The sequence below is a fragment of the Cottoperca gobio genome, chromosome 24 (genome assembly GCF_900634415.1).
Source record: "Cottoperca gobio chromosome 24, fCotGob3.1, whole genome shotgun sequence".
In the NCBI taxonomy this organism is placed as follows: Eukaryota; Metazoa; Chordata; class Actinopteri; order Perciformes; family Bovichtidae; genus Cottoperca; species Cottoperca gobio.
In genome coordinates this window covers 2201762-2228812 of record NC_041378.1, presented here as the reverse complement: position 1 = coordinate 2228812, position 27051 = coordinate 2201762, and the positions used below count along the sequence as shown (strand labels likewise).

The 27051-nt window shown below is 43.8% G+C and overlaps 1 protein-coding gene across 1 annotated transcript; it reads right to left on the bottom strand.

Moving 5' to 3' along the window:
- Positions 1-125: 125 nt before the first annotated feature.
- igf2r (insulin-like growth factor 2 receptor) lies at positions 126-25798 on the bottom strand. The gene is made up of 43 exons (XM_029425829.1): positions 25665-25798; positions 23789-23928; positions 20530-20670; positions 20113-20277; positions 19855-19998; positions 19549-19704; positions 19245-19382; positions 18743-18893; positions 18467-18635; positions 18240-18355; positions 17968-18127; positions 17425-17601; positions 17238-17333; positions 17044-17145; positions 16497-16659; positions 15506-15682; positions 15258-15404; positions 14380-14558; positions 13521-13608; positions 12912-13121; positions 12656-12786; positions 12420-12523; positions 11620-11750; positions 11348-11544; positions 10827-10953; positions 10599-10730; positions 9009-9168; positions 8568-8676; positions 8007-8088; positions 7625-7758; positions 7380-7529; positions 7033-7197; positions 6679-6889; positions 6055-6289; positions 5658-5794; positions 5423-5540; positions 4726-4872; positions 4397-4581; positions 4132-4318; positions 3887-4036; positions 3710-3779; positions 3298-3588; positions 126-3220 (listed from the first exon to the last, which is right to left on the bottom strand). Exons 1-43 carry the CDS (start codon positions 25796-25798, stop codon positions 3062-3064), a joined length of 6465 nt encoding a protein of 2154 aa, XP_029281689.1. The 3' UTR covers positions 126-3061.
- Between the last annotated feature and the right edge of the window lie 1253 nt (positions 25799-27051).

Here is a 27051-nt window from a genome sequence, read left to right as displayed (position 1 = left end):
CCTCCCAGAAGTCCAAGTCTGGTCTCACGTAACTCAAGTCAAAGCCAAACACGTCCAAGTTGAGTGTCAGGTGTTTGTGCAGCGTATCATGAGTCACAAAGCAGGTAATGAAACCAGCGCAGTGATAAACAGCAGATCTTATTTATTCAAATAATGCAATACTTTTTACATCAATGTTTTTTTTAAATAGGAAAAACAGGCAAAGAGCTGAAAACACATGAGACGACATGACGAACACAACTAAACCCGAACACCGACGACCTCCCAGAGTCCCGAATCATCACAGGAAACTTCTTGTGCTTCTTTTTAAACATTTGCTTTTTTTCTCGTTTGTGTGAATTTCACTCTGAATTAGTTTCACGTCACAAAAAGCGTTTTTCTGATCGAGTGCAGACAAAAAACAAAAAGCACAAGAACGTCCATTCATATGTGGATAGACAGGAGAAGGGTCAGCACAGCACCATGCACATGAGCCACACTAACTTTGGTTGCTACAGCAGAAACAGACTTTATGCAACGTAAGAAAGGACGCACTGAACGCTTCCTCGGCGGCGACGTCTCCGCGGGATGATTACAAAGTGCCAACACAGGTAGAGGAGCTCACACCTCCAGAGAGCTTTCAAATAAAAGCTCATATAAAGTCAGAAGGGATTTCTTTTTAATAATAAATATAGATTCTTGACATTTCACTTGTAATTGCACTAATTGAATTTGTACTTGGTGACTTTGATGAAACACTTGATGATGTGGTTCTTCTGCAAAGACACGTGAGACTTTACAACGAGATAAAGACGCAGGACAATAAGTCACTGAACACCCTGGAGCAGGTTCTGTGTTAATCATTGTGGTAGATTAACACAGAACATAAAATACGTATAAAATACTGATTCTTTCCCATTTGAAGAGGTTTGTTTAACATCTTGTGCGCAGATGTTAAGCTTTAGAAAAAGGTGAATCCCTCTTTAGTGATTGATGAGACATTTTAGCGTCGCATGTTTGGTTTGTACTTGACTTAATGTGGCACCATCCCCCGTTGTACTCTACACGATGTAATCATGCACACGATGTGAGGAAGGCTCTTCGTCTGAGCGCACGAGGTGTTTTTATGAAAGTACATTCCCCGAAAGGTTCTTCTTCCAGTGAATGGATCCAGGTGAGAACACCTGGAGATGATTCTTCAGGTGCTGGATGATAATGATTCGTCTCATCTCATCACACTAATCCACTAAAACAGAGAAGAAGTAAAACGACTAACAGACTCATAATATTATGAATCTGTTGATTGACACCTGCTAGGTTTTCTTTAACTCTTCGCTCAAGGACAACTTACTACCTTTCTCTGGAGCTTTCAACCACAGCTCCGTCGAGTGGACTCCTCGGCTGAATATTAGGAAATGCCAAATGTGCTGTGAGCCGCAGTTGAAAGCTTCAGAGTAAGTGGAGCTTTAGAGGAAAACACTGAGGCTGAACATGTGACTTCATCTACAGAACTTATATTTGAGGTTATTCCCCAGCGTGAGGACGTGTTGCTTCATCTCTGAGATCCTCTTCACTTTGTTCCTCACATTTTATATCGACAATGAAAAGAATTGTTAGTTGCAGCCTCAGAAAAACACACAGCACAGCAGAGAAGATGAATTACAGAACTACATTGGTGCAAAAGTTCAGCTATTTGTGGGTTTATTAACATTTATTATCACGCCCTTATTGTGTAAACTAAGAAACGTCCAAAGAAAAGAATGTGGAAGCGGGACGAAACACAAACACTGACTTTGAACTGCAGTCGCTTCGATTTACTTCTCCAGAATATCTCCCGTCATCACACTGCTTTGATTATTAAGCAGAAAAATGTGTTTAAATGTAAGTGAACTGATCCTTTAATGCGTCACTTCCTCCTTCTCTCTCACAGTTTCATGCGTTTGGCTACAGAGGGCTGATCTCCGAGTTAAAACATCGACAATCACAAACCTGAAGACCAAAGCTGAGCCTTGAATGTACGAGAGCGTGCAAGCGGAAACAAAAATTCCCAACTTCCATACATTAGTGCCAGCGGTGGCTGTAGAAATATGGCTTTGGCGGGAGGGAGAGAGGGGGGGGGGGGCTTTCAAAAACAACCTAAACTAACATCCCATGTTTCACGTTCGACCTCCTCGACCGTCCATTCACACTTAAGGCCATCTCTAGTTTTTCGCACAGATTCTCACAGACAGTCTCAAACCATTTAAATAATCATAAAAACAAAAACGTGTGAGCGAATCACCGGCGGAGACGACAAACAAACAAAACGTCCACATTATAGAACGTCATCCTCTATGTACAACACGGGAACAGAAAGTCAATCCGTCGCCGGACATAATTCAGATGTGAAGCTGCAAAGTAAGTTCATCATCAGGAAGGCATCGCAAGAGAAAACGTCTGCTGTTATAGCAACTGTAAACAGCGACACGACACAGACGGACTCCTTCACCGCCCGCGTGCAGGGACTCACCCGGCCCCCTTCGCCTTCTCTGACAGCTGTTGTTTTCCATCTGCTAAACTGTTTCACCATCGAGCTGCTGAACGGTGCGTCTCACAGATATCAAACGCAATCCTGGACATTAAAAATCAACTCCAAATGCAGACGCGTCGTCTTATCCTCAGTTAATGGACGCCGCAGTAAAGAAAGAGAGAAGTATGATTTCAAAGTAGATTTTTGTGCATCTGGGGTTGATTTCACGTGATCTTAGTATCTGTACGAGATAAATGTGGCAGGACTGCAGAGACGTCACCGCTCCGCAGACAACACGAGAACACAGGGTGCAGGTCAGACACGGCCTGCAGAGCACTTCAAATAATCAGCGTTCAATAAATAAGAAACCATGTGGCAACACCACAGTCTGTGACGGCGGCGGGAGAGTCTGAGGCCAAGTAAAGGTGCAGTCCAACCCAAAACAAATAAATCCCGAAAGAGAGGAAAGGTTTCTGCTTTCAACGTGTTGTTGGTATGTCATTGTTGTTGCTATGGAGACGTTCACTGAGAAGAGTTCAGATTGGGTGTAAAGGCGGGAGGCAGGAAGTGACATCACACCCTGAGGAGGTCCTCGTCACTGTCGTCCTCGTCCCGTTTCCTGTTTGCCGCCGCGTTGTCAGCGCGACTCACTCCTGAGGAGCGAGGTTTGCCGCTCTTCCTCTTCCTGTCCGACTCGTCCAGGAGGCCGACGAGGTCCTCGTCACTCTCCTCCTGAAGGGGAAAACACGTCGGTGAGGTTTTCGGGGGCAACTTAGAAACACCTGGGCAGATGTTAGCGCGATACTCACCTGAAGGAAGGGGCTGCGATGGGCCGCCGAGTGCCTGGCGAGTCCGGAGGATTTGACCACGCGCACCCCCGGGACACTCAGCACCTCGTCCTCGCTGTCGTCGTCGTCGTCCTGCTCGTCCATCGAGAACGAGCGCAGGCCGTCCGTGTTCACCGGCTTGGTCTTAATGTGACCGTTGCCGTGGTTGCTCCTCCCTCGCTGGGAGGACGAGGAAGAGGACGCGGGAGGGCCTTCGAGCTCCTCCATCAGCCACTCCATCTCCTCTTCTCCACCTTCTTCGTCCACGTTGACCTGAGCATTGAAAGTACAAACGTCATCTCTCCAGGGCTGCGACCAACGATTGTTTTCATGATGGAGCAATGGTTTGGTCCATCCCAGTTAATTCATTCATTAATTAATTAGATCAACCTACTTTGGAATATTTATAAGAGACTTGATTTCCTCGTTTGCAGCAGCCAGCGACCTTCTGGATCACCAGCTCTCTGCACGGAGACGAGAGAACACAAGACATCCGTCAAAACTCAACGTTCTTTAAAATGTGTCCTCATCTTTAAGCTTCTCTGCGTTTGCAGGATGCTGTCGGTCTCACCTCCTCTCTCTCTTGTGGAGTAAAAGCCCGAGCAGGCAGACGGTCAGACCCACGAGCAGGAGGGTCAGCATCAGCCACACCGCCTGGCTGCGCCTGGAGACAGCTGGAGCCTCGTCTCCGCCGCCGTCGTACGACTCCGCTTCAACAGTTCTGCGAGGAGAATTAAACGGAAGACTTGCACACGTTCTGAATCTACTACGGTGTGGAATTAAAAACGGTATTCCAGTTTAGAAGCGTTTACTCACGTGAGACCGCACACAGCGTCCGTGTGCCACATAAACAGATACTGGCATTCATCCGTCTCCAGCATAAACTCGGGGATGCCGACGCCTGCCGAGGGGTTACAGTGGAACATGATGGTGGACGACACCATTTTGGTTTTCTCGCGCCCACACGCGGACTCAGAGGGCACCATCACATCCAGGTTACCTCCTGTAGAGACGTTGTTGACGTTAATGTGTGGAAGAGACATGTTGTATTCTGTTACAAACATGTTTGTTTTTGACCGACCTTTAATGTAGTACTTGGCCTTGCTGGAGGAGCCGATCCTGCGTCTGTAGGGCCCGTTGAGTTTGACCTGGCAGATGTTTGCACCGAGACAGCTGGGCAGGGAGTCGTTGGTGATGCCGGACAACTGGATGTGGTAGATGTAGCGGTCGCCGTTGGGACGGATGTCTCCAGACGCCTGATGTTGGCTGAGAGGACGATGGTCAAACATTTGTTTAAAGCGTGTAAACTAGAGGGGCCACAAAATCTACTTTACGCAACAAGGTGATAACCCACGAAGAAGAGATTCTGGGAGCAGGATTAAGACTCAGGTGCACAGCTGCGTGTGTTACCTGAAGTAGAGCGCTCCCAGACTGAGGCTGGCTCCGGTGTCGGGCACCTGTATCGTCCCGTTCACCATCAGCACCTCGCGCTGCTTCACGGCACACGCTGAGCGAGTCTCCCAGCCAATCACAAACTGGCATGAAGCCTCGTCAACACTGTTCACACAGAAACAGATCGATCGTGATAATAATATGAATAGTAATAACAATTATGGAAAATAAAAATAAAAACAGAACTTAAAACTGAAGTATAGACGATCACATTGCAAGATAAATAAAAGCATGTTAAACAAACCTAAACATTGCTGTGAAACTGTCAGATTATATAAAGTTAAAGTTATATAAAGTGAATATATTTTAGAAAATATACATTTAATAGAATCTGCTTTCACTGAAGCGATCTTAATAAACACAGTTTAACACTTCTTCAGTACAAAACATTACATAACATCAAGTCTAATGTTTGGCTTTGTGCCTCAGAACCAGAGAAACTTTAACTTTGTTCTGTCATTAACTACAGATCCCTAAACCTCGACGTCTCCAGGAGCGTCACGCAGTTAAGACCTCGCGAGGTCGCGAATCACGCAGATTTTAAATATGTAAAAATATAATTAAAGTTTTTATTTTTTACATTAAAAAATTTAATTAATTATTATATTTATATATTTTTTTTTTTAAACAGCTGATTTCATTGTGTGTTTGTTACCTGATGATTGCCGGGTGTCCAACAGTGGAGCCACAGCTCAGCTGGATCGTGGTCTTGGCCTTCACTCCGTTACCACAGACATCGTCTCCCGCTGAGTAGCTGACGGAGATCTTTCCCTCTGCGGGGGAAGAGATGTGATAATAAACTTCTGATGCACAACATAAAACACGCAGCTGTGAGAAGAGTAACAGAAGACACGAGCTGCAACATCTTCTGGGGTTTCAGTTTGACTCACCGGTGTAGCTCATCTTCTGAGTGTAAACTCGGCCCAGGGTCTGCGTCAGGCCGGCTGCAGAGTGTCGGCACACGGTCGCTCCGTCCGGACAACCTGGCAGCCCCCCGTGGATCCCCTGACACAGGTTGATGTAGTACCTGACGACAACAGGAAAGTAAGAAAAGTTTCATAAACATCTAGCCAGTCATTTTTCCATAGTGCTGCTGACAAACAAACAAACGAAGACGTGACCTCCTTGGTGGAAGTAACAACAGCACCAAACAAAAGCTATTTAACAACTATCTCCATCCCTAAAGCGCCTCGTGCACTTCCTGTCCTTCGGTTTGTCATGAACATAAAAGAAGATCACATGCATAAATATGACACCCGGTTAAGAGACCATCTGAGCCGGACTCACGAGTCTCCATGGTGGCTGAACTTCCAGGGCTCAGTGAGGGAGGACAGGGTGCGGAGGTCGAAGGTCTGATGCTGGCTGACCAGCTTACACTCCATCTTCACCGGGGGACAAACGGCGCTGGTGCGCCACTGAAAAGTGGCTGAACAACCCAACGTCTCCGAGAGCAGCTGTGGAGAGCCGTGGCCTGCGGACTGGTCGCAGGTAAACAATATGGAGGACTGGCGCTTACCAGAGGCTGGAAGAGAGAGAGAGAAACGGTGAGAAAATTATTATTATTATTATTATTATTATTATAATAATAATAATAATAATAATAATAATAATAATAATAATAATAATATAATAATAATAATAATAATAATAATAATTATTATTATTATTATTATTATTATAATTATTATAATTATTATTATTATTATTATTATTATTATTATTATTATTATAATTATTATAATTATTATTATTATTATTATTATTATTATAATTATTATAATTATTATTATTATTATTATTATTATTATGCTCCCGGAGTCTGGAGTACAGTGTAAGAAGATTATTGTGTGTATACTAACCGACACATCTCAGTGAAGCTTTGACACGTTCAGATCAGTTTAGCAGACCTACCTGGTGGGCAGGGGTCTCCCCCACCGTACCGCATCAGTACGGCGTCCTCATCGTGTTTGAAGTCCATCGTCATGGCCTTGCTGATGCCAAATGATGAGGCCGTCATGTCTGAACCAGAACCAGACACGAGACAAACTGCGCTCTTCTTACAGGCCGGCTCAGCCACGGAGCCACAGACGTTGATGCGGTAGTTGTTGGAGCTCGCTGGTACCTAACGCACAGAGACTCAACTTTACTACAACATATACTTACACCGCGTCGTGTGAAAGAGATTTAACAGAGTGAAAGGAATATTCATGTGCATCTCTGGTGGAATATAATCTTTGTGGCCAGACGAGCAGCTGTGGAGCTCACCTGGACTTCACCAGAGAGGGTGGACAGGTCAAAGGTGAACTGGAGCTGGGAGTCGGTGAGCTGGCAGCCGCTGGTGTTGGTGTGGGTGGCGTCTGAACAGACGATAGGAGTCGCCCACTCAAACAAATACACACATTCCTGCAGCCTCAGCATTTGTGGAGAGCCCTGGAGGAAGATATAAAAGGTCGCCGCTTTAAAAAGGGTGAAAGGAAATCCTCAGGGAAGTTATGGTGCATGTGTAAGTACTCCAATCATAAAACACATCAAACTGCAGACTATGGAAGAGGATTAGTGCCGGGCATGACGGAAAGGAATTCATTTTGCATTCTCTTCAGAAGCCGACTGACCAGCTCCAGGCCTCGCAGGCAGGTGAAGATGATGGTGGACGTGTAGTTCTGTTCAGGATCGGCTGCACACTTGGTGGAGCTGTTGTAAGTGATGGACACTTCTCCCGTCGCACTGTTGATCTCAGGACCGCTGGTCGTCCGCCCGATGTCCTGTAGGAGACAGAAGAGAGATTTAAAGAGAGGCGTGTGTGTGTGTGTGTGTGTGTGTGTGTGTGTGTGTGTGTGTGTGTGTGTGTGTGTCTTACCACTGGAGGTCCATTATCAGGATCTGAACAGACAGCAGCTCCGGAGGGGCAGGTGACCCCGGGGATGGGGTTCAGAGGCAGACAGATGTTGATGTAGAAGTCTGGAGATCCGTCACTTTGGTCCACGGCCTCGTCTGAGGAAAGAAACGGCGACATGGAAACAACGAATCAGAATGAAAAGAGCTTTAAGAGCGTGTGGAAAAGACATTTTAAGACATTAGTAACATATTCCACCTGGTGAGGAGCGACATCAACAAAACCGCTATAAACGCTGGGAAGGCCGGACATTTGAAAAAAAAAGGTCTCTCACGTAATAACGTGCACACACGGCGAGCCCGGCTACCGGAACAAGTGCGACACACGCACACGCCGGCCCACTCACCTGTGGCTGTGTAGAATCCACTGACATGGATCAGAGGAGTCAGATCCACCAGAGTGGAGCCGTTCAGGACCGAACACTTCACCTGAAAGATGGAATATAGAATATATAGTATAGTCAGCGGTACTCTCTTGCACCGTACAGTAACACTCATAGCTTTTAGGTCTCAGAACTCAAAGCGGAGGAATTCAACTATTTCTCTTCTATACAACGCCGTCGAGAGTTTTCTTTCAAGATGTTCACGGACAATCTGCGGCGCTCGCGACATCAGCACATCATTTATTGCTACATTCCTGTACGGCTGTGATTATCCTTGAGAACCTGCGGACTGCACTCTGCTGACATCGCTCTCTGAAACCGGCCAATTTAGTGACATAAGAAAAGGTTGAACTTCTTTACAGTAACCTGTAATTACACACACACACACACAACACACACAACACACACAACACACACACACACACACACACACCTTCTTTCTTTACGCTAAAGTTCTCCAACATTTGATTTACTTTATGAAACAGGCCGAGCGTCACCTCCGACGGACACACTGAACATACTCACTGGCTGTTCGCAGACCAGCGGTGTGTGGAAAGAGAAGAAGTGTGAGCACGTCTTGGCGTTGGACTCGATGAGAACCGGCTCTGGAGCGGCTGAGCTCATGTTAGGCGGCCTGTACAAACACAAGGCAGATATTTAACACATGCATCACTGGGGTTTGTATATTTCAAGTGGCTGACATCTTAAATTATTGTCCAAATATGTCATTACCCTGGAAAAGTAGTACATTTAATTAAAGTTTAAACTAAAACAGAACAGCTGAATCTTGATTTAATCCATGTTTTTCCCCGACGTGGCAGAAATGCATCTTTGTTTGTATGAAAGATCAAGTGAAGGCTGCTGCTGTGTTTGTTATGGTTGTTTTAATGGCTGATTTAACATCAGGCGAGGGGACAAGATGTCACACGCATTATGTTTTCAATTACTGAAACAAGACGGACGTACCTGCAGATGAAGTGGATGACGGTGTTGTGCTTGAGGTCGGCGTTTGCCGGGCAAGGACTTCCTTCTTCGTACGTCAGCTCCAGAACGTGATCGTTGTACGAGAGTTTCCTGCTCACCTGACCGCCGCTCACTGCAGTCGCGGCATCTTTAATGCACACGGCTGGAACGCAATATGCATGAGTGTTAGAATACGTCAAGTACCAAGCTGCACAAGTGCATTTGTGTTTAAAACTGAACATGTATTAAAGTTGCTTTACATAGATCGCTGTTTTAAATGCACAATGTGGGTTTTTGTTGGTTACTTATTACGTCTCTCAGATTTCTGCGATATTTGGGCAAAGGTCAGGCCATCAGCCAATCAGCCATCAGCCAATCAGCCATCAGCCAATGAGCCATCAGCCAATGAGCCATCAGCCAATGAGCAAGTGATTAGATTCAGATTCAGCTGAGAATCCAGAATATTTTTTAATGATGAACGATTTTGCATCTTTGCAAAAAATGTGTAACTGTTGGACATTTCCTCATGAACTACTCACTTACATAAAAATGTGGCACATGCATCCCGGTGTATTTCTGATGCAACATTTCTAAACATTCCCATATTTCTAATGACAAATTCAGCCCTATTGTGCAGCCTTGGCCGAGGTATGTGCCGCTCAGTGCCTTTCCCGTAATGTGCAATACCTACTACAGCCCGGGTAAACAGAGCAGTCAATAATTTGACAACTACTGGAATTTCAGGTCTCTTATTACGTTCGACGGTGACGCATATCAGTGGTGAACATAAGCCACACTAATGAGCTCAACTACACAGTAACCAGGGGGGGAAGTGAATGAATTCTTAATGGATCGCTCTCCTTGTGTCTCGTTACCGATAGAAAATCTGATTTGTTTTAAGACAAATCACCGTTCATTGGAATCTGCAAAGAGGAAATAAATAAGAGTCTTTTTCACAAAAGCTATAAGATCAGACGTGTACCAAATATCTTCCTCGCGTTCGGACCAAATGAGAAAACTGTCCATTAGGTTTCAGAGAATAATATATATTACATATTTTGAAGCATGCTCATTGGATCTCCCTATGGAGGTGTGTGTTAGTGTGTGATACCACGTCTGGAGGTTTTGTATCGACAGTGAAGAAGAGTTGCATCATGGCAGCTGACGGGGTAAGTGATTTGTGTGTGTGTGTGTGTGTGTGTGTGTGTGTGTGCACTGAGGAGGTGTAAGCAAGTGACCTTTGAGCCTCTGAGTGACAGCTGGCTTTGCAAGTCTATCGTGTCCCTGCAGCAACGTCTTTAAATGAAGACGCTCCTCACTTTGTATCGAGAGGATTTATACGTAAAGTACAGCAGAGTCAACTTCCTGCACATTTTCTGTTTCTGGTAATTGAACTATGACGGATGAATAAATCCAGGTCGATTCTTCAGGAAGTACGTCAGACAAATACCATAGCAGACGGAATATGCACTTATTTCCACGCTGACTTATTAACCCTAACCCTAACTACCAATCAAATGTTATTTATAAAGAGTCCGTGGTACATAATCAACGCCTGGAAGATGCCTCAGTCACTGTGATGGACGTACGTACCGCTGTCAGGGACGCATCCAGAGTTGGTGACGTTTCCACAGATGTTCATGCGGAACGTCTTCCTGTGTTCCTGATGGTCGTACACAGTGTAACCTCCCTCCTTTGTCAGGGTGTTGAGATCAAACAAGTGACCTGGAAGAGAGGAGGGTCACCGTTTATAGAAATACACATATCGCTAGCGAAAAAAAGGTACGCATGCAATCCAGTGCGTACGGAACTGCGTCTGACCTGTAGCGGGGTTGGTGACCTGGCAGTTGTCGTGTTGGCTGCTGTTTAGAGGGCAGGCGGCCGCCGTTAACCACAGGAAAGTGTACACACAGTCCTCAACGGCAGAGATCAGAGTAGGCCGGGAGTCCTGGATGGGAGACACAAGCATTCTGCCATCTATATTTGTATTTATATAAACACCTGTTCTGATCATATCGACGCTTCAACCAGAGGAACTAACCCTAAAACAAAGCACGACAGGTTCTGACGTTCTAAGGATTTACTGTTCGCCATTTCTCCCATTTAATAATCTCTCCCAAAGAGGGACTGTGTGCACCCTGAACTATCGTACAGGAACTTCATTTATTCCCTGGTTCCTGCTTTAGAAACACATATTTAGTTCTTCAAATCACAACATGTTTCAGTGTAAACGCAATGTGTTCGTCTGGGAGACACTCCTGCTGTAGCTTCTCTCTCTCGTGTGCACAGTTCCACACAAACCCCACAGGCGACAGGGAATCATTCTGAAAACTCCTGCTCACCACTTTGTCTTTGTCACACTTGAAGCGGATGATGCTGCTCTTGTTGCGACCTCCAGCGGGACAGGCCTGGCCGCTGGTGTACTGCAGCTTCAGGACATTTCTGTCCAGCGTAGGACCGGACTCCACCTGCCCCAGACTCACGTATTCCTCTCCGACCTTCACACAGGACGCTGCACTGGAGGGACACTTCCACGAACCTGTCACGTCAAGGATGTCATTTACTATCTTTCAACAAAAGTGACTGAATCAGAAGAGCAGTCCGGTGTACTGACCTCCCTGCTGCACCAGCGACCTGCAGACATTGATGTAAAACCGCTTTGTGTCCTCCGTAGAGGGCTCCACCTCCCAGTTTCGAGCGTCCATAGACAGAGGGGAGAGGTCGTACGAGTGGCCCTGACCGTCACTGAGGGCAGAGCAGACATGTGTTCAAGGTCTGGACAGAGTTCTGAAGTTATAGTAACTGAACTGTGTTTTAAAGCTCATGTGTTTAACTAATAGATTACAGATAGAAATGTACGATAGACGCATCATATTGTAACTGTGATGATTGCTGCAGATAAAGACAGAGTACATGTTCTATTTATTACTTCGTACTACCTGCAGTCCCTTTGTTCCTGTCTTTATTTTACTTCTATATTTAAGCATCTTCTGTCTTTTTATTTTCTAATCTTATTGTCCATGTGAACCCCGACAGCACAAAGTGATTGGCTGTACATAGAATAACCCCATTTAAAAACAAACTGCGTATCTACAGCTATAAAGAATGAATCACAAACACAGTTTTATTACGTCGGCCCTGATACCAAAGACGGATATTAATGCAGGTATTGTCTGATAACTAACCGGTACTTTGCACACACACATTAATAATAACAAATACTTTCTGCGTGGGATCTGTACCTTCGTCCCGCTGTAATAAATGGTAATGCCAGCTCAGCAGCTCTGACATAACGAACATAAAGCCACACGAGCGTTAAGTCGAATCCTGAATTAATCTAAAGGGACAAGAAGTGAAGTTTGCATTAAAAACAAGAGAGTAAGGAAGCGGTCGGCGGCGGGAGAGCATCGTTACTTGTAGGAGCAGCTGGTGGTTTTGACTGGGACGCAGGCGAGGGCGGTGGGCCAGCTGAACAGGTAGGTACAGTCTGGAGTCTCCTTGATGAACTCTGGTGTTCCCTTAACAAGTGAATCAACACACAATTACTTCCCATCGCTAAAGAGCGGTAATAACATCGATAAACAACAACTCATTTAACCGCGGCCAGATCCGTGGAATCGGCTTGTTTAGCGGCGGCGTGTGAAACTCACAGGATGGCGGTCGGGATGGCACGAGAAGTAGATCTCCGTGGATCGTTGGTATATCTTATGACAGGCGTCTCCATTAGTGTAGTTCAGGATGAGCTGGTCTCCCACATAACTCAGAACCTGGCTTGCCATTCCTGCACACACACACACACACACACACACACACACACACACACACACACGAATTAATACATAATACATAAAAATATACTTCATCGAAATAAAGATTCAAGCAGGTTTTGGTTGTTTATTTCCGGACCTGCAATCTTGGCTTTGCCCCCGTCCATCTGGCAGGACGAGACAGATTCCACGCCGGTGTCTTTGTGTGTGCAGATGTCCCTCTGGAGCCCCCCACACACAGACAGGTGGTAGATGTACTGGTCACTGCGGATGGGGTAGTCGCGATCCTTCAGAGAGCTCAGATTGAACTCGTAGCCACTTTTGGGGTCACGAACCCGACAGTCATCACCTGGCACCAGAACAAAGAGGCACACGTTCACAGTTTAACCAACACTAGTGCTCGTTAACAGAGTTTCACCGCAGAACTTATATAGAAACATACAACGTGTGTCCTGGAGCCACAGCGAGGAACACACAAGTTGTTCAACCTGTAAGTTTCAGTCAAACTCGTTTGCATAATCAGAGATATGTGCGACTTGAGACGCAGGTGTCGAGTTACAGCTCGGCCATCTTAAGGCACAAAGAGAGTTTGAAGAGTTAAATCAAAGCCAGCAGAGGAACTTCATTATGGCCTCTGATCCGATGACATCACTAAAGCTGTTTGATCTGATGTTGAGCATTTTGATTAAATTCCAAACTTGTCACATTTCAAATGTTTGTTATCTGAAAATATATTACAGCGGTTTACCTTTAGACTTCCTGATGGGGCAGGCCTCAGATGTTCTCCAGACGAAAACATATTCACAGCCATCTTTACGGTCGAACATGGGGGAGCCCTAGAAACACACACACACACACACACAGACACAGACACGCACACACAGACAGACAGAGACACACAGAGAGACACACACACACACAGAGAGACACACACACAGAGACACAGACAGAGACACACACACAAACACAGACAGACACAGAGACACACACACACAGAGACACACACAGACACACACAACACACACACACACACACACACACACACACAACACACACACACACAGACAGACAGACACAGAGACACACACACACAGAGACACACACACACACACACACAGACAGAGACACACACACACACACACACACACACAGAGAGACACACACAGACAGAGACACACACACACACAGAGACACACACACACACTTAGTTGCATGTCTTCTGTCTTGTTCTCATGAAATATACAAATTGTAAACTTAAGAAAATGTAAATAAGAAAAGTTTTGACGCTTAAAACCAAAATTAATCTGCTGAGCTGATGACGGACTTTTAAATGTGGGATTTCTTTTATCTTCGGAAGGCAGCGGCATGTTTGTGGTATAAAACAATCCTTTTTGCTATAAAGATAAGATGGAACTTTGTTTATCAGGAGGGGAAATATAAACGGGTTCAAGGGTTAGGGAGCAAATCCAAAAATATATCCACGATGCATTTAATCTGAACGCTTGTAACCAAAACTGAAACTGACTTTACAGCTGACACTTTGCCTCCTCGACCATCACTCAGACCCCCGGCCATGTTTTCCTGCTCTGACGTGCTCCAACACTCACCGGGTTGTCATCACACAGGAAGATGATGCGCGTCGAGTAGCGGGACGTGGAATCACACTGATCTCCCTTCTGGTACACGATGCTGATGGAGCCGTCCTCCGCGGCCTGCAGCATGGACTGGACGTATCCCAGGTTGTAGCTCTTCCCATCAATCACGCCACAAGAACCCAAAGGACCCACTGGAGAGAAGACAAGTCTTTAACTTCAGTCCAACAGGAAGAACGGAATGATTGAATGAATGTTCTGCATGTTGTTTCACTGACGCCTGGTTTCTAACATCACATGTGAACTGATGCGTCGTGCAGAAGCACCGTGTCGTTGTTATGCTTTACACACAGACCTGAGACTCTTTACATTATTGATTTAAATGCAGACTATCGTCTTGATTCATTGATTTATTGTTCTCTTCCCAGAGCTGAAGGTTATGTGTTAGATTGTTTGTTTTATCAGACCAGCCGCCCAAAAACTCTATATTTTAAATGTACAGTCAGATATCCAGACGACCAGCACACAGGGCGTGTCGGCATTTTGCTTCAAAAAGGACACGAAAGATTAATCGATTTCCCAATTGTATTATTTATCCACTAATATTTTAGATCAGCTGATCTTTGCTGATCTACATGTGTAAAATAAAAACTTTATTTTTAATATTATTACTTGCTTTGAATCAGTAAACTGGACTAGAACAAATACAAACTATATATAATGAATATTTATGATCAAACATTGCTTTAAGCTTGATAAACGTTGATATTGAATCGTCGCTCAGCGCTCACGCTTTTTATCTTATCTTATTTATCCCATCACATCCCCACATGTCAGTCTGAACCTCTTGTTCGCTGTACGCATGTGTTGGGAACACGGGCGAGCAGACCGACCTGGACAGTCGCTCACAGGAGGAAGAGGTTTGCAGACGTTGATGTAAAAGCTGCGTGATTTGGCCACAGCTGTATCGATGGCCATCCAGGGGCTGTCCTCCCCGTCCCGGATCAGATGACTCAGGTCATACTCATTACCGTGGGAATCTAGAGGTGACACAAGAAAAAGGAGAGGTGTACAAGTGTTAGGTACTTTTACAAAAGGTTTCATTGTGCGTGCGTGCGTGCGTGCGTGCGTGCGTCCATACCAACGATGTGGCAGTCAACTGGAGGAGGCATGCAGACCAGAGCCGTGGAGAACTCAAACAAGACGCTGTGGATGACGTGGTCGGACACAGTACTCAAGTTCTCGTGAATCAGCTTCAATGAGCCGGAGCGAGCGTTTAGATCGCACACGAAGTTGATGGTGAAGGTGTCCCGAGTTGCTGATGAAGAGGGAAAGATGGAGCATAAAGTGCAGAGTAAGAAGATGTTTACATGTTCTGTGTTTGTTATGATTTGTGTAATTATTTGGTCAAAAGTGTAATAACCTAAAATAAAATAAAGTAAGTTTAGCTTATTCCCCCCATGTCATTTATAATTATTGCCTTATATAGTATAATAATAATAATAATAATAATATAATAATAATAATAATAATATATAATAATATTATATAATAATAATAATAATAATATTATATAATAATATTATATAATAATAATAATAATAATATTATATAATTATAATTTTAATATTAATATTATATAACAATAATAATATTATATAATTATAATAATAATAATATTGTATAATAATAATTATAATAATATTATATAATAACAATAATGATAATAATATTATATAATAATAATTTTAATATTATAATAATAATTTTAATATTATATAATAGTAATAATAATAATATTATATAACAATATTATATAATAATAATAATAATAATATTATATTATAATAATTGTAATATTATAATAATAATTGTAATATTATATAATAATAATGATACATTTAATATTATATAATATAATAATACATTTACTAATTTTATCTAAAATGTGCTTAAAGAACCGTTTTTTTCAATTGATGGTAATTTTATCGAGCATTATCGACTCATCAAATCAAAAACTGCACAACTTTTCCACTTCTTCTTCTTTTTTTTTTTTACAGTCATTTCTCTATTTTTGAGTGTTTGAGTCGAGTGAACGCTGCATGTAAAGATACGACTCTGTGAATACGTACCCGTGGGCTCGTCCAGGGTTCCCTTATACGTTAACTGGAGCAGGCCATCGGTGGTGTACTGGAGGGTCTTCTCCACCCCCACTTGGCTGGAGGGATGCCCGTCTTCCAGCTCACAGCCGGACATGCCCTGTCCGCACTCTGCCATGTCTGAGCAAAGGTTCACCTACAGGGAGGCAAGAAGGAAGAATTATACTGTCAAATATAAATCATGATTTTAATGTTCAGAGTTAAATTAAATCAGTCTCAACATTTTATTTTTGTTAGTTTCAGTTATTAATATAACAATGAAATTATTTATTGATCCAAAGAAAGTTAAGCAGCAACTATTATGATAATAACAATAATAATTGTTTACGTAATTAAAGTTTTACTTCATCTTTATATCATTATTATACATAGTTTACATCTATAAAATGTTAAAAAAAAGGTCTAAATTTAATCCCAAATTAAAGCATGTCTGGCAACGACACAGAGAATATCAGAGATGTACTAAATACGTTCAGACAATGAGAGCTGCATTATTTAGTGACATCACTGCGTCTCTTACCAGGAAGTCCTTTCCATTCCCGGTGGTCTTGTATCCCGTCTTAGTGGCCAAACGCTGAAGGTTGATTTTATAGCCGGTGTTGGGATCCACCACAGCACAGCGCTGAGACACAAAGACACGTTTTAATCTTTACAATCCACCGTTCTCACATCAGTGTGCATACAGAAGTGTGAGGAGAGTGTAACAAAGCTCACATTGTTCTCTGTGGTTTTGATGGCACAGGCTGCCCTGGTGTCCCACATGAAGTTGGCAGTACAGTTCTGGTACATCAGGAAGCGCGGGTCCGTTGTCTGCACAGCGTGGAACACAAACAAGACTCAGACACACGTGAAGCGTTAACAAGCCGCGCTCCACTCGACTGTTTAAACTGCACAGACTCACCAAACTTCCTCTGGAGCAGACCAGATGGATGCGTGTTGTGTATGCGAGCTTCTTGCCGTCTGACATGCAGACAGAGCCGTCCGTGAACTCCAGCAGCAGCCGGTCCCGCGCCTCGATGATCGGCCCGCGCTTGGAAACGCCCATGTTGCTGACGGACACAACCTCCTTCGGAGAGCCCTGATGACAGAGGGGAGGAAACGTCTCCTGAATCTCACTTTAAGTGTTTTGTATAGTTGAGTCAGGAGCAGACGCAGTGAGCCGTTAGATGAAGATGAAGATGAAGAGCTGCACACCTCCGACTTCTCAGCTTGGGAACTACTTTTGCAGACAATAGATTCTATTTATCACCATGTTTGCAGACGTGTTGCTCACAGGATGATGAAGAAAGGACTTCTTTATTTAAACTACACTAGTGTGTTTGGCTGCCCACAGTATTCTGGGACTTGTAGTATTAAACCTCATTAGCTGTAAAAAGGGCGTCGCCCCGCCCACCAGGACCGACATGTTACGGATCACCATGTTGTGTTTGTAGCCGTTACAGACCTGCTCAGTTATGTACTTCGTCTCACAGACGGAAGCGTGGCGGTCGCAGCCTAGGACAGGGTTGATCGGCCGACATATGTTGATGTAGTACTTCTTCAGGTTCATGGTGTCAGACAGATCCATGGTCTGCCAGTTGGTCATGTTGGTGGAGCGGGACAAGCTGGAGGAAGAAGAAAGTCGCTGGACTGAGTCGTACGTCCTGTTGTTTCACGACTGCTTAAAAAAACATCTCGGTCGCTCGGTGAATTAAACAACCTGTGGCCATGCATTACCTGGACAAGTCGTACTGCTCAAGAGTGATGGGGTCCGTCACCAAACACTCGTGTGGCCTTTCGGGACAAGCGTAGGATGTATACCAGCGGAAGTTATAAGTGTACTGGTCCTCCACCTGGATTCAGAAACATAAGATGTCATGCTGGTGATGTGCAACAGGAACTCCTAACGAACACGTGTAGATGAAAACACACCGTACATCGAGACATCCAGAGACATGTTTTACCTGGAATTCGGGATTTCCAGCTCCGGCTTCTGGGTCACAGAGGAACGAGATGAGCGTGGATCTGAGAGTGTGTTCTTTGTTGTTGTACTGCGAGCCGTTACTGTAGGTGAGCTTGATCATTCCGTCGTAGTACGACAGGCGGGAGTTCACTTCCCCAAGACTCCAAGAACTGAAGCAGGCAGACGGGAAACAGCATAAGATCAGAACTTTATTGATCCCACACCGGACAAGTGTAATTGTTACAGCAGCTCAAGCACACTGTGAATCTGTTCTTACCTCTTCTCCACCTGGCATGCGCCGGCCTTCTCCGGACAGCTGGCAGCCTTTACAGAACCACAGACGTTGATGTAGTAGTCGTAGCGCTCGCTGGTCAGGTTGTAGAAGCCACCTTCGGCTTTGGAGAGAGGCGACAAGTCGAAAGAGAACCCTGTGGAGCGACAGATAGAGATAGAGAGTCAACGTAAACTCAGAGTAACTCTGGTGGGGCAGAACCGGCAGCGACCACTAGGTGGCAGCACACGCCGCCTCTTTAATGATTCCCGTGTGACCTCGAGATTATACAGAGAAATTAATGTCGTTTTATAGATCGTTGATGGAAAAGAAAAGGCCTCATGATCTGAAGACCTCAGAAAGTGATGAATCAGCTGGAGAAAATTATAATCAGAATAAAAATTAGGATTGAAGAAGCTTTTGTTTTCCTCCCTGTTCACGCCGCTGCTTCCTTCACTGCTGTGTTTAAGTAAAACATGAAGTCAGACACCAGGTGGACGTGTCGTACCAGCCTGAGGGTCTTCCACCTTGCAGTCGTCTCCCTCGGTCTTGGAGAGGACGCAGGCGGCCGCGGTGTACCACTCCATCTCGTACACACACCCATCAGACGAAACGCTGCGAAGCACGGGAGCGCTCTCCAGATCTCCTGCAAAAGAGGGCAAGAAGAAGAAGAAGAAGAAGAAGAAGAAGAAGAAGAAGAAGAAGAAGAAGAAGAAGAAGAAGAAGAAGAAGAAGAAGAAGAAGAAGAAGAAACAGTGAAACAGGAGAAAACAACATGGAGAAGAAGTGGAAGACATTTTAACTCAACCCACCTGGTTTGCACTTGAGGGTCAGGATAGTTTGGATCCTCGTCTTTTTATTGACGCAGTAACTTCCTTCGCCGTACACCAGTCTGATGTCATTTCCTACTTTAGTCTTCTGGGGAGATGAGAGGAAGCTGCCCAGGCTGACGGCTCCGTGCTCCTTATCTGAAGCAGACACACTCAATAAAGGAACATGGCATCCACTGCAGAGGACACTTTAATGTGTTCATCGCTGACAAATGGATGAATAACTGTTGTAGAATGAGGGCTTCAATAAGCTCACCCCCCCCCCCCCATCCTCGTGGAGAGTCTTACCCACGGCACAGATGGAGGTGTTCATCGGGCAGCCGGCAGCAGCTCCTGCTTGAAGGACTTTGTGACAAACATTCAGGTAGAAACGTCTGTCCGGCTTTGGAGATTTAGCGTCCACCGCCTCCCAGTTCCCAGCGACACCCGAGCCTTGAGCAGCAACACAGAGGAAGGAGATGGTTCAGCAACAAATGTTTAGTGATGGGGAGAGAAAATAAGCTATATTGAGTGACAAGAGGGACAAATGTAGACGTTTAAAGTCACCAGGGTATCTTGTGAGGGGTGAAAGGTCGTAGTGTTTGGTGTCATCTCTGACTCGACACAGTAGATCCTCCTTCTCCTTGACGCAGGCGAAGGCCGTCTCCCAGTCGAAGTAATACGTGCAGTCTGTCTCCCCCGCAAACACCGGCTCCCCTCGCCCACCGCTGGCTGCAGAAACAATGAGCCAGAGCGTTAAGTGAGGAGGAATGTAGCGCTCCTTTGTTTATGCATTCATCTTAAGGTCATTGGGATTCTGCATCAGGTACAACTTGTACTCTCAGTGCAGCTGCATGCCAGCTGTCTGTGTCCAGCACAGTGTCAGTCTTCATATTACCACCAGGTGGTGCCAGAGTACAAGCAAAGCCGAAATAAAGACGAGTGTGTGCTGATGAGTCTTTTTGAGAAACGTCTTCGTCTTACATGCGTTCTCTTTGCACTCAAAGTTGATGATGGTCATTCTCTCGAAGCCGGAGGAGCATCTGTCTCCGTCTGGGTAGATCAGAGTCAGATCTCCGTCCGAATAACTGCCGATGAGAACAAGAGACAGACAGAGAGAGAGAGCGAGAGAAGAGAGAGAAGAGAGAGAAGAGAGAGAGAGAGAAGAGAGAGAACAAAGAGAGAGAGAGAGATCAGCTCTGCGCCCTCTCCCGCTCTATCTCCCCTCGCTCCTCGCACTATCTCGCTATCTCTATCCCTCTCTCTCCTCTCCCTATCGACATCTCTCTCTCCCTCTCGTCTGCTCGCTCTCCCTAGAGAGAGATAGCTGCTGAGTGAGTGATCAGAGCGTGACATTCGTGTCTATTTGTGTTTGAGATCCTTTCTGCTTGATGTTCCTGTGTCATGTGATAAGTCAGCTCGCATGATTAAACTGCAACTCATCAGTCAAACTGCCATTCTTTCACTTTCCATAAACTCGTGTGATCTTCCACTTGAAAAACAATGAAAATCTTGATAAAAAATAAGCTGGGAAATAACAACAACAACAACAACAACAGTCCGCAGTCTGCAGCTCTTTGTCACTCTGAGAGTCGGGTGACATGCTGAGAGCTACCAAACACCAATTTGTAACCAGGGGAAGGTCACAACCTCAGACTGCAGGACACGTTGTTGTCGTACTCTGAAGTAACGCTGTCTGGCAGCCCGTCGTCTTCACAAAGGTCAGGGGCAAAATCAAAGACAGTGACGTCGCGGAAATTGAGAAACAGCCCCAAATATTCCCAGTAATGTGAGCGATTCAGGTAGAATGTGTGTGCGTTTGATATTAACGGTAGATAATGTGACATGTGATATTGTGACACCATTTCGCCAACAAAAGCACCGACTCGGACCACAGGGAGAGTTTCAGATTCAAAGCACATGAAGAGGACATTCAGTGAAACAATAATTGGGGAAAAGACGGACTTTACTCCTAAGACTGAGAGACTGCGATTTACAGATTGCAAGACTGGTTTGCATATCTCACCTTCCCTCCGTCTTTAGAAAACCTGCTGTGCCTAATTTTCAATATGTGATTTTAAGTGGCACAGAGTTCATGAACTGAGTGACTGAGTGTGGCCACTGGGAAAGCACCGTTTCAGATTTAAAACCACACGTAAGGTAAATTCAGTAATAACATCTCAAAATGCATCATGTGTCTGGGAATGGAAGCAGCACAATGCTCCGCTGGGCTGAACAAACCAGTAATTAGTCACAAATCTAAAACTAAAGAAATTAATATTTAGCATGTTTAGTTGATAAAACTAAAACAATTAATTAGCAATGTTGACTTATTGATTGAGTTCTACTAATTCCCCTAATATTATTACACTTTAAATCTGTTTACAGGGAGCGAGGCCAGATCCTTTCCCTCCTTCCAAACTGAGGGCATGACAGCCACTGCCTTAAATTAAGTTTAATCCATTTACTCCAGCGTGAGAGCTCAGAGCCGTCTCTGTTCACTGAAGGTCACGTCTGAACGTGCGGAAAGCAAATCAATCTCCAATAGTGACACAAACACTACAGGTGAACGCACAGGAAGAAGGACGACCACAGAATTTACATGACAAATGTGCTAATTTATCAAAAGTATCGTTCTTACTACACTGCACATGTGTAGCATCTTGTCTGCAGAGGTGGGTAGTACATCGATACACAGGTTCTGGAGGTTTGGGAAATACTTCCTGCTCTAAATGGCTGAATTGCACCAAGTGGTATTAAAGAATTAGAAACTGAATAAAGATGCACATCAGGCCATCCAGGACGAGAAACCCCACATTCACTGAAGTAGTTTCATGCTAGCTTCACATCTTGTGTCACTAGAAATCCCTCAATCAAAATCTGTGACGACGTTCGTCTGCCGCATCACAACAACAACATAAATAATATAGGTCAAGTCATTATTTGACCTTTTAGTGGCAGAAAAGTTACATATCATACATTTACTTGTACATGTATTAAGTGTAAAGGTGTAGCGCCTGCCTGCCTTGTGCGAGGTGCTCGTCTGGCACAAAGATGTGGACCTTGCTGATACACAGCAGCAGCAGCAGATTCAGCCTCATCAGCACAGAGATCAGATCTGCTAATGTACTGATAACACTTTGATCCATAAAGCATCACTTCCCTCCGCATCTAAAAACCCCGAGCGGTCACGTCAGCAACAGGAATGAGATCTGTGCACGTTTGATGCTGCAGGGCACTAAGAAAACCAACAGCAATGAAACCTCTTCTCCTCAGACACACAGCAGATGTTCCCACAACAGCTACTACTGTAATGCTACTGTTATAAATCAACCCACACAGTGTAAACCTTGTGTAACACAACACAGGCCTTAAAGATTTCTTTGTTATAGCTGATCGTAAGATCAATATATTTAGGCTTTGGACCTTTGGGTCAAACAAAACAAGACATCGGAGGACATCACGCTGCCTGTAGGAAATTATAACAAGCATTGTTTCTCTATTTTCTATTTTCTGTACAAAATATATCAACAAGATTCTTTTTTCCCTTCATGGCCACTGATTTGTAGTCACTAATCACTAATGCTTAGAAAGAAGAAGGCATTTTGAAATGATCCAAACAGTGAAACACTTTAAAGTTGATCACATGACCCATGAACACAGATCTGCTCAACACTGACCCGGATCATGCAAAGCAGATGTCATGCTTCACACAGAAACAGACTACATGGAGTGTGTGTGTGGCCAAATAACAAAGGCAGCACAGCTACAGAAACGGCCTCTTAGATGTAGATGTTTTTCCTGCAGTGGCACTACAGAGCTGTGAAACGTTCTGCTGTGTGGTTGTCATGAGACACACATCAGAGTCAAAGAGCGCTGACGTTGTGTGAGCTCACATGCACCTTGCTATTCAACAACACGCACAAAGCAATTAGGGTTTTAACAGAGCAGTATAATGGTCATAGACTGTAAAGCTCCAACATGTTGGATTGTGGAGCCTGCACCTGCTCTAAATACACTGCATGCATTATTCATCAACAACACTGCTGGACTCAAGGCTGCAACAGGTTGTTATTCTATTTCCTCCTCTTGCACCGAGTTCGTTTCCTGTCGGGGATAGAGGTGACTCTCATGTTTCTATGGTTTATCCATTATCTCTGCCATGCTGCCACCACACCTGGCTGATAAGAGACGTCTTATGCAACTGTGAAACCGTCACTGCGCACCAGTGTGCTGTACTCACCGACAGACTGGTTGGCTGTGGTGGTGAGGTCCCGGGCGCAGATGGCGGTGCCGGGGCCACAGCTGGTTGATGGTGAAGACTCGCAGAGCTTTAGCGTGTAGCTCACATTATTATCCTGATCTATGGCCTGCCATGTATAACTGCAACACAAGAAAGAAAAGAGATGAAGTACAGAAGACAGAGTAGAATTGAGCCAACACATTTAGGTAATGCACACACTTCATCAGATACACGTTAGGTGTCAGCTCTGCAGCATCTAATCTGTTTCAGTCAAGAGTTTTCCTTCTTAATTTACAGAGCTCTCTCACTGTGAAAGTAGAACCTATGATACAATACAGCTTATTTTGTCTTAAAATAAAAACAGATGGTGAATAACAATTGTCCTGATACCAATGTGATGTCTTCAAATTCCTTTTTTTGTCCGACAAAACCCCAAAATATATTTAATTTACAATATAATAAAGAAAAAAGCAGCAATTCTCCCCATTTGAGAGTTTGTTTGATTATTGCTTGACGATTCCAATTAACAACAAACAATGTATTTATTATTTAAAGCATCGTTTCCGTGCTACAATACTAATCTTATACAGGTCATGCATTCTCTAAATGTTATCGTTTGTCAAATAAACATGTCTTGTAGAGGTTGAATCAAAAACATACTGCAACGGTTTGAATTGTGACTAATAATGACCTCATTGCAGCTTCTCAGTTGTGTGTATTAGCTGCTTTTCTTTGTCTCATGTAGTTATACTGTAAACTGCATTAGAATTGTAACCTACATGTGTGCACAATGACCAGATGCATTGTGTTTTGTAGCAAAAGCTCATTTACAACACTAGTGCACAGGAGCCTTTTAGGAAAGAAAGAAAATACCTCCACAAAATGCAGGTGAGTCTACAGTAGGTGTGAGAACAGTGTTGTTTCCCTGTTAGTTGTATGCTTTGTTACCCTTGAGTTATTTCTTGTTTGCATGGACGCTGAACGAACACTAATGTTTTTCCTGCAACTCTTTCGTCTCATTGTTTCGTGTTTAGTGTCCTGCCATTAAAAACATGCGTCTCTCCATGGGCCACACTTAACCTCAACTTGCTAGTTAACAGCAATTACACCTTATAAAGTATTGCTGTGGCCCATTTCTGCAAATGCTACCGAAACAAGGAAATAACATGCAGGCAGCCTGAACAGGTTGACTTACTGGTTATCATTGCTTCCTTAATGCTGGGTCAATATTTGAACAGCAGCTGTCTGTCAGAGCTCCAGTAAAGGACAACAGCAGTTTATAATACTTACTTTAGCTGTGATATAACTGCATATTTCACTCTTTTATGGCTGCTTTATGGAGAGACATGTCACCTTCTCTGAGTCATGTCATTTAACGTTGCTAACATTTAGCGTTAGCTTGTTACATGACAGTTGTACCGTAAGGTTAGCAGTTAGCTTCGTGTTAGCTACAGAAACACAACAGTAACTGCTTTGGCTCGAGACCATTTAAATGAGGCTCGCGGCTTCTTTAATTCAACAGTTAGTCAGTTGGACGTTAGCTTAAAGTCATCAAGCAGCTCGTTCACACACACGACAACAATGTGTTGAATCGATATGTTAGCTAGCTTACACTGCTGTGAGCTAAATGTAAGACATTAAGTTAATGATGATATTGTACCTGAAACTGTTTGTTTATGAGCCACATTTAACAGACGTTCACATGATATCAATGGGTCGTGTGAAACCGGGTCTAAAATAAGCAAATAACCACCAACTGACATGTTTCTGATTACATTTAGCTCGGATATCTGTGTACATAGGATGTAACGCAGTAATTTGTTGTGTTCCAAGATGCAGTGTTTCAGCCGGAGGTGTGTTTGTTAGCTATTATTACCTGCAGAGGTCCTGGTACCACGGGCTGCTGTCCTCCTCCGCTCCGGACCGGACCGACAAACATCCCAGACCCGCCACGAACCAAAGAACCAGCTTCAGAGGCGAGCAACGACTAGATTTACACTGAAATAACATGTTTAATGCGGTGGATACTGTCTGTGGAGCCTACCTAAGACGACATGATACGGCAGTGTCTATCTGTTCTGGAGCAAATCAGTAGGAAGTGAACGCACCACATGACAGATCATCACATGACTCATGATGCTGCCTTCAAGCTCTGTGGGAAAACTGGGGATGAGTCAGAATCAGCTTTTAAATGTCAAAATCTCTGTTTCTAAAATAGCAACAAATAAGGAAGCTATTAATACTTCTCAAATAATATTTTGTAATACAAATGAATATAATATATGTTTAAGTTCACATCCTCTGTAATGCTTATGTTTTATGTTTTGTTATAATTGTTTTTGTTGTCAGTGGTAATTCATAGGTGTTCAAATTAGATTTTTTAATGTGATCATCTGAAATATGTATTTATCTTTACAATGTATTGTAATATTTGAAATATTATCAATACAAATTAAGTAAATACGTAATATATGAGATATTATAGACTTTAAAATGAGATTATTATTGAACTATGAAGCATTTTGTAAAAAAATAAAAATAAAAAATACACATTTTTTTACCATGATAATTTAAATAAATGAATCTTTCACAGACCCCCTGGCAGAGTAACACGGAAACACTGCACTGTCCATCACATGTATGTGTCAATGTGATGGACCCTAGAGCAGTGTTTCTCTAGTGTTTGAATAATAAGTAGTAACTAGTAAACACCTAAAAAATTAAATGTATATTTTCTAATAGAAAATGTACATTTAATTTTTACTCATGTCTACTGTATACATGGCACCTGAATGCAGCTTTACTGTCAATAACAAGCGTCATGCACCTCCTAGTGGTAGGTAGACAGGTACCAACAAAACAAATAGGAATGCAGCGTTTCTAGCTCCATCTATTGCTGTTGAGTGGTACCTGAACGCACCATCGTTTATGACACATCGAGAAGTATTTACTTTTATCCCTGAGGCATGCCTTACAGGGCAAACCTGTTCTAATTATGCCTCATTCAGACTTAGACCATGTCACCATAATCTTAACCATCTGCATAACACAATTGAACTGTCATTTAATTAGTAGAGTTAGTTAAGAGTCAGGAGAAGGCTGCAGCTGTACCTGAAAGTAACAGCTCGGGGCAGAAATACATGTTTTGATTGAGCCTTCAGGTGTTATATTGCGCCCTCTAGTGCTCGTGATGAACCATCACAAAAACTCTCACTCATCACTTACTGAGAGGAGACTGCTTATTCAGCACCAGCTGACTAAAC